This window comes from Mesocricetus auratus, unplaced genomic scaffold, assembly GCF_017639785.1.
Source record: "Mesocricetus auratus isolate SY011 unplaced genomic scaffold, BCM_Maur_2.0 Super-Scaffold_100022, whole genome shotgun sequence".
Lineage (NCBI taxonomy): Eukaryota > Metazoa > Chordata > Mammalia > Rodentia > Cricetidae > Mesocricetus > Mesocricetus auratus.
Window position 1 is genome coordinate 19,573,340 of NW_024429203.1, and position 8,696 is coordinate 19,582,035.

The 8,696-nt window shown below is 46.5% G+C and overlaps 1 protein-coding gene across 1 annotated transcript in view; it reads right to left on the reverse strand.

Annotated features, from left to right (window-relative positions):
• Nucleotides 1-7,780, reverse strand: part of Jhy (junctional cadherin complex regulator) — a 59,203-nt gene extending 51,423 nt beyond the window's left edge. Inside the window, exons 1-2 of the mRNA XM_040730136.1 lie at nt 7,700-7,780; nt 4,545-4,856 (exon numbers count right to left, since the gene is read on the reverse strand). Of these exons, the coding sequence (XP_040586070.1) occupies nt 4,545-4,855 (311 nt within the window). The 5' untranslated portion in view covers nt 4,856; nt 7,700-7,780. The remainder of the gene's footprint in view (nt 1-4,544; nt 4,857-7,699) is intronic.
• Between the last annotated feature and the right edge of the window lie 916 nt (nt 7,781-8,696).

Genomic DNA, 8,696 nt, shown 5'->3' on the forward strand with positions numbered 1-8,696 from the left:
ATTGGCTCACTCACTTTATGTGTGGTGGGTGCACACCTCTGCACTTGTGACCGTCAGAGAACAACGTGTGGGAGCCAGTTCTTTCCTCCTCCTGCCTGGGTCCTGGGGATCAAGCTCAAGTCATCAGGCTTGGTGCTGAGTAAGTACTTGATGAGAAGACATTTTAGACCCATGGCTACACATTCACAATTAGAGCTTGAGCTGAGCCATCCAACAGCTTACAGGCTCTGTGCGTGCCCTGGAGCCTCAGTTTCTCATCTACAGAGTAATTAATGGTAATGCTCCAGGAGGGGCTCGTATGTGAGATTCACTCGCATCAAGTCCCGAGTTCACTCCCTAGCACCGTATTAAGGACTGAGTTTTAAAAAATTAAACTGAGCCTATCTAGAGGCTCCAAGCAAGTAGCTCTACAACTGAAAGAATCGTATAAATGTTCCTATACGCAAGACCTTCTTAATCACATACGCTAGGTTCGGATGGCTGCTTTCTGAGTTTCCTTCTTGTTTTTAAATGCACACGACTTCAGAAGGCTTCAGGACTAAAGAGGCTATTTCTGACAGCCTGGGCATTACATTGATCTGCTTCTTCGTGAGTGCAAGTGTCATGAGGCTCCTTCCGGAGTGGGACTTAAGGATTATCGCGTGAAGATCCTCTCTCCGCTCTTGATCCATTCGCTACTGTCAACGCTGCTCCAATTTCCATTAAGTAAAGGGTTTTCTCTAATCCATGGACTCTGAGCTGTGCCTTTGACTTCTGGAGGTTCTAGTCACATCAAAACACAAGTGTGGGGCTAAGTGATTTGTCAGGCAGCTTTTAAAACTATTGCCTATAAAAGCAAGAGGAAAGGTTTGTCTTGGTTTAAGGCCAGGCTTGGACTGAATTTTTTTTTGAACTACAATCCCCAGAATGCCATCTACCTTGCAGAAATGAAAGCCTGCTTCAATTTTATGTTGAGAGCTTGAGATCAATTTATTTGTATCATGGCTCATAACTACTTAGATTTGAGTGACAGAACACCTACGAAAGGACCATATGACTAATATGAGGCAGAGGAAGGATCAATACCAGACCACACTTGAATCGCATTTTTGAGACATTATTTGGACAAATCCTTCAGTTCTGTTTCCTTTGTAGTGTGGAACTGGTCCTTTTACATCCAGTGAGTGGAGCACTATATTGTAACTGGTACTAAGTGTAGCCCATTTTAACCCTGCCCTGCAGTTTACACTCTATCACTAAACATTGCCAAGGCAGGGCAATCAGAGGAAAACAGAATTATCTAAGGGCCTCTGAACCAGAAGACGAAGCATCTAACCGTAATTTTGACTTTTGGAAGTAGACTCTTTTTTTGAGACATATTATGTAGTAATCAAGTAATTCCTGGGCAATTTGAACAAAACCAAGTTATGGTGCCTACTAAGCATGGGACAAAAAGAGGAATCAGGTAACAATTGGGAAAATGAGGCTATTCAGTGGAGTCACACAAGAAAACTTGGCACAGTGCAACAGACTTGGGGTCTGGAGAGATGACCCAGTGGTTAAGAGCCCTTGCTGATCATGTAGGGAACTCAGATAAGATTCCCAGCCCCCACATGGCAGCTTACAACCATCTCTAATCCCAGTTCCGGGGGATGTGTCATCCTCTTCTGACCTCTCTGGACACTTCACACATTGATGTACATATATACATGCAGGCAAAAACACTCATACACATAAAAAGAAAACATGAGAACAATAAAAAGACATCCTTTCTTAATCCTCATTTCATTGTTTTTTAAAAAATGTTTATTTACTAAGATTTATTTATTTATTATGTATACAGAAGTCTGCCTGCAGGCCAGAAGAGGGCACCAGATCTCATTACAGATGGTTGTGAGCCACCATGTGGTTGCTGGGAATTGAACTCAGGATCCTCTGGAAGAGCATCTAGTGCTCTTATCCACTGAGCCATCTCTCCAGCCCCTGATGTCCTCATTTCTGTAAGTAAAACTATTACCATTTACTATCATGAAGACTACAGACTTCCCACATCAGAGGAAGGATTAAAAACATAGAGAACCAAGTCAGATTCCATGAGTGTTTTGCTCACGTACTCACTAGATACAATGAGTGGGCATTACAGCAACTACTTGAAGCCTCACTGACAACCTTCTAGATGGCTGACTATAGTGTCTACCTACTAGGACCCCACAAGAGGTAACACATGTAAAGCATGTAGTACAATGATGGGTTCATGGGAGAAGTTCTATACATGGTAACTGTTATTACACTTACTGAGTGGCTTCCTTTATTCCTTCAACCTCTGTCACCAAGATCTGTCAATTTTTTCACATATAAACATTGATAATAAAAACAAACCAACAAGGATGCTGGTGTCTAGCCATGGTCTTAGATAGTCACACCGTAACATCTCTAGACACTGGAATACTGTGTAGCATTACACAGTCCATAAGTTCAAGTGTAGAAAAATATGCTATTTCCTTAAATGAAATTAATCAGCCACTGAAGACTATACCTAAATTGACCTTCTTTGGCTAAAAACATACAGATCACCAGCAATTAAAATTTACCAAAAGTAGAATGTTCTACCTTTTCAGAGTGCAGAGGTTTAAGATGTCTGGGCAATTATGAGGTCTGGGAACCCACAGGCACTGCGGGCAAATATTACTTCTCCTAAGATCGTATGGTTACATTTCAGAACAGAGTTCACATGTCCAACAAGGCACGGAAGGATGCGCACAGACGCTTTGTGAGACAAGACGATGAACAACCCAAACACATTCATCCGTGGGTGTGACGGTCAGTGTCAGCTGTCAGCTTGACAGGAACTAGAATCAAGTAGGAGACGCGCCTCTGGGTATAGCTGTGTGGGATTCCTAAGTTAACTGACACGAGAAGACCCATTCTAACCACTGGACACATAAGAAGGAGCCTTCACCCCTCCCTGCTTCCTGACTGTGGATGCCACGAAACCAGCAGCCTCGAGCCCTTGCTGCTGTGGCCTTCCTGCTGGGATAGACTATACCCCTGGAACTGTGTTTATTTCTCAAGGTGCCTCTTGTCAAGTGTGTGATCACAGCAGTGAGAGAGTAACTCGTGGTAGGAAATGGGCAGGCTGTACCTCCACACAACGTACCTTATTTATAAGATAGACAAAACCACAGCAGGGAAATGTCAAAGACATATTGTTGACCAAAGAGAACAATGATACTGCATGTATACACATATGCACATATCATCACCAGTTACAGGACCCATGAAAGAAACGGACAGGTAAAAAGGTGACAAAGAGGATGTACAGCCACACCAGCAAATCTTTGATGACTTCTAAGGAGGAAGATGGGGGAAGGATATGAGAAGGGCACAGGGAAACTGTGTCTTTCTTTTTTAGACATACGCGTCTCTGTGTATCTGTCTGTGTATAGGTATGGGCAGTTAGATGCAGGCACCTTTGGAAGCCAGAGGTGTCAAGATTCCCTGAAGCTAGAGCTCTAGGCAGTTGTGGGTGCTGGGAACCGAACTCTAAAAGCAGCACAGATTCTTAACCATTGAGCCATCTCTCTAGCCCCAACAATGAAATGGTTAAATTATATTTATGATTATCACTCTAAAATAATCTAATAATCTGATTTTTTGAGACTCCCTAATATGAAGACAAGTTTCATTTAAATGAAATGAAGGAGAGGAAGAAGGAAAAGACTCAGGTCGAGGTGCTGATTTTGGCTCTTAGAGACCTCTCCATGACTGTCCACCCTGGACAAGTCTTTTGAGAGGCTCTACAGCCAAGGCTCTACTTTGGGAGGTTGTAGAACCTTTGCAAATGTGGCCTAGCTAGGAGAAGCAGGTCTTTGCAAGTTGGCCTCCATGGTAACACCCACTGCAGGGTCCACTGGACTCTACTTCCTGCTGGTTCTAAGCATGAAGCTGCAGCCTGAGCATCCTCCATCACAGACCCAGTCTCTCCAGCTTCTGTGTCTCCCCACCACGACAGACTGTGGAACCATGGAAATGATGAATCCTCCTTCCTCTGCCAGGTAGTTTGCCACAGTAACAAGAAGAGTTACTAATGCCTCGTGACCTACAGAAGGGTGTCCTGGTTCTCTAGGCATGTTCTCGAGGTTGCTACACCCAGTCAATGATGACAGCATTGCTTAATTAAAGAGGAGGGCCGGTAGGCTGCAGCACACACCTTTAATCCCAGCGCTTGGGAAGCAGAAACAGGTGGATCTCTGTGAGTTCGAGGCCAGCCTGGTCTACAAAGTGACAGGGCAGCCAGAGAAACTCTGTTGAGAAAAAGCAAAGCTAGAAAAAACAGAAGGAAGAGGAGAAGGGGGGAAGGAAGAGGAGGAAGGGGAGCAGGAGGAGGATGAGGAGGAGAAGGAGGAGGAAGAGGCGGGGGAGAACGTGGTGAAATCAAGGACCACATCCCTTGGTTGCTTGGAGACGGCTTTTGCACAGTGCGCTCTAAGACAGCCCACCCTGTCGCACCTGGTGAGGCACTGGAAGCTAGTCAGCGTCACACCTTGCACAGCCCAGTTCCTTACCTGTGGTTCACACCACCTCCGGCTCCCAGGTCTTCCTTGCTGGCGCCGTGGGCTACTTTTCTGTTCACTTCCTCTTCGGTCTCACTGAGGCTTTCCTCGTCTAAGCTGTCAGGCTCCATGTTTTTGTCCTCAACCTCCGACTGGGACCTAACCTCTTGAGGGAGGCTTTCTGAATCTGATTCTAAGGAGTCTTTTGAAATCTGACTTACGTCTTCTTTCTTGAAGGATCTGTCTGAGGGTTGGGTCCTCAAGCTGGCATGATGGACAGGAGACTGAGTGGAGAGCTTGGGAACTGGTTTATGTTTACTCATCCTGAAAAACAGAAACACAAACGGGAGCGCATGTGTTAACAGAGCAGTTAGCTGACATGTATAATTGTGGCTGTCAAAAGCGTTGCTTAAAAATTATATTTATGTTACTCTGCAGCCACTGAAATCATAATGGCAATGTTTGTCAAAAACGTCAGTGAGCGTGAGCAAGAGAACCTTGTTACATTATCTCCAGGCTGCTAAATGCACCCCTTTGAGTGTATGAGCAAGGAAGGCCTATTGGAAAAATGATTGTTTTTCTCTCTGCAGAAACACATCTGATTTAGGGCCCATAAGCAGCCTGAGTCATCGAATGAGGTTTTATTGAGGAAATCAAATGGCTGCTTGGAAGCAGATTCCGTTTCCAGCTTCCAAGGGCTCCCTGCAAACAAGCCGAACAAAGCCTAATGGTTAATTGTGAACAGTGCTTTTGGTGGCTTTATTTCAAATGCCCAGGCCAAGTGTGGTGTGTGTGTGTGTGTGTGTGTGTGTGTGTACACATCCTGTTCAGCAGCAGCCACAGATGCACTCAAACAGGTTTAGGGTTTACCATTTAGAAAGTAAAGGAGAGAAAAGCATGGTTTCCCCAGCCGGAATGTAATACACAGACTGTTTCATTCCTAGACCAGCGTCAGCCGGCTCCATCATCTAGAAAAGGCTTTTGCTACTCAGGATGCTGCTAGACAGGAGTGTAGAATTTGTGGAGATCAGCCTCAGCTCAGCATTAGACAACAACAGCAATGTAATAATAACGGTTAAAAATGCTCAATAAACAAGGCGTGTCGGTGCATCCTGGTGAGCTCAGCATTTGGAGAGGGGAGGAAGGTCAGGTGTTGGAGGGAGGCCAGCTTTGGCTGCACGAGACCCTATCTAAAAACAAAGAAACAACAACAAACACAACAAAAGTCAAACTGTTCAACAAAAGGTTTGTGAATCCTGTCGCCTAGTGACTCAAAACACAGGCTGGGTGTCCACCTACCGGGAGTAGACTCTGTCCTTGAGCAGAGCTGGGTAGGTAAGTAGAATGGCCAGCATGACAGCTAGGAGTTAGTAGAGTCTGTCCCTTCTACCTTACTTAATGTGATTCCAAGTGAACCCTCACTGTCTCTGGGGGCTACAATAGTGACCCATGAGATGGTTTACAGAAAAATGCTTTGAGTTCCTGCAGGATTGGAAGATGATGGTTGGGGTTGGATTTCCTTTCATCTCTACCCAGTGTTTCTCTTTCGGTTCATCTCTTCTCTTACTGCCTTTAGGCTCTCTCTCTCTCTCTCTCTCTCTCTCTCTCTTTCTTCCCCCTCTCTCTTCCCTACCCCCAGTGTGTGTATGTGTGTGTGTGTGTGTGTGTGTGTGTGTGTGTGTGTGTGTGAGAGAGAGAGAGAGAGAGAGAGAGAGAGAGAGAGAGAGGAGACAGAGAGAGTCAGAAACCTTTACCATTGGAGCTATGCTCAAATTTATTTTGACTGCTTTGTTCATGTTCTTTTGGCTAATCTGGTTTTTAATTAAATACCTTGACCTGATTTCTGTTCCTTTGAATTACTATTATATTGACCTTGTTGCTAGGGTTTCCAAGGACACACTCTGATGCTTTAGATGAAAGCGTCTTAACACAACAGACAAAAGGTAGTGTTCATATTAAACAAACATGAGGTGATTCTCTGCAAACTTCAAGTTCCCTCTTTACTAATATGTCACCACCTAATGTTAGATGAGTTTGCCTGCAGTCTCTTATTAATATGCATGATCCATCACATTCTGCCATGTTTTAATACAGCTTTGCTTCTTATGGTACTTTTTAGAATGAGACAAGCATGAAGACATTTAAAATCTAAGTCACCATAAACACCAGTTTTGTTTATTTAAAAGGTCACCGTATTTGAAATCTTGAAAAACAAGCTTAAAAAGTCAGGGCTAGGGGGTATAGCTCACTGATAGACTATGCATGACCTAGCGTTTACTCTATGACTTCAGCAAGGAAAAAAAGTCATAGTTCATTTCAGAATTGCTTTTCATACGATAATCCAGATCCATCATTCTGTCTTTTGTTAAATAAGAACCCAGGGTTTCTTGGTAGTAATAAATAAGCAATGGCTATATATGATAATAATTTAGTTGTTGTTGACAGACTGATAAAATTTGGGAAGAACTGGAAAGAGTGAAATAATATTCCCCAAACTGCATTTTCTGAGAGAGAGAGAGAGAGAGAGAGAGAGAGAGAGAGAGAGAGAGAGAGAGAGAGAGAGAGAGAGAGAGAGAGAGAGAGAGATTACAGAAAAAGAGCTGCCTTCTCAGTAAGTGGCTGCATTTCCCTAGTAATACCCCTTACAAAAACTCCAGACCAAAACAACACGGGGAAAACAAAACAACGGTTGGGCCTCTGAGATTCCTGACCAATCCACTTCTTAGTAAACAAGAAAGGCACCGGCACAGTCCCCAGTATCTAGTAAGGAACCACCAGCTTTCTGTCTCTACTTGGGGACAAATCTGCTAGGGGCAGAGGGACAAGGAGGCCCGCTCAGGTTGAACAAGGGATCCAAAGATGCCCTGTTTGGAAAACAGGCTGGGTGGGTGCTGTCCCATGGGGATCTCGGGGTTTTCGGCGCCGTCGCGTCTTTCTAAGGGTCAGGACCGGCTGCAGGGGCCGTTTGAAGGTTCGGAGGTGGCGGGTAGGAGGCCCGGACAAGGGGCTGGGGACCAGGCTGTGCGGCCTGGGGGATCGCGGCCCTGCCTGGGCGCGGTCCTTCCTCCGGGACCTCAGGCTCTGAGGCTCCCTCGCGCCGGTCCCCGAGTTCTCGGTACACCCTGCCCCGCGCGGCCCCTTCCCACCCGCCGGGGACTGCCCGTCACCTGCCGGCGTTGCTGAGCGGCCGCGCCCCTGGCCCCCGCAACCTCCGCAGCCCCGGCTCCCGCTGCGGCTCCCGCCCCGCCCGCCGCTGCCTGGAGACCGGAGCCAACATCGCGCTGGCTCGCTCTGAGCCTCGGGACCCAGCGCTCCTGCTGCCCAGCGGCGCGGGGAACCCCCGGCTTGGGATGCTCAGGTTCAACCACCCCGACCCTCACTAGGAGGGAAAGCAGGGAGGGGAGAGCCCCTCAGTGATGCTGAGAGGGTAGGCGAGACCTACACACCAGGGAGAAAGGAACCCAGTTAGTGAATGGTAGCTGACAGGGAATGGGGAGGCAAGGAGAGAAGAGAGGCGGGAGGAAAGAAGAAAACAAGTGGCCAATAAGCATTTGACCTCCGTTGGAAAGGAACTTCACTCACTAATATTCAGAAGAGGGAAAATGAAAGCCACCCAGGACAGAACACTCACCACACAGGCATCCTAAGGTGAAAAGTTGGCCACCTGTTGGTGATGCCACCTGGGAGCAACGACAGACAGTCACAGGGAGTGGCTGGAGGATAAGGAGGGTGAGAGCCTGTCTCAAAAAGCTAAAACACGCAGAGGAACAGCGAACAGATAAACACACACCAGTCCCAAGGGCCAAGGGAATTATATGAATGAAGGACTATCAAGTGTGTGAACCTGTTAGCATTTGGAAACCGGTTTGGCATTATCTGGGATATGCAGGCACACCTTAATTCCCAGCAACCTCACCTTTAGACGTTCACCTGAAGGAAGCGTGTGTTTTTATGCATCTGTGACATGTTAAATCTGAGATGCCCACTCAGGCGCATGGGTTTGAACGCCTGGTTCCCGGTGGTGTGTTTGTGATTGGGGGTCTGGTTGGGGGAGGTGGGTCCCTGGGGCTGGCCTTTGAGGGTTATAGTCTATTGCTGAGTTCTCTGCTTTCCAGTTACCCAGGGATGTGAAGAGATTGTTCCATGCTGGCCTCTTAGATTCGG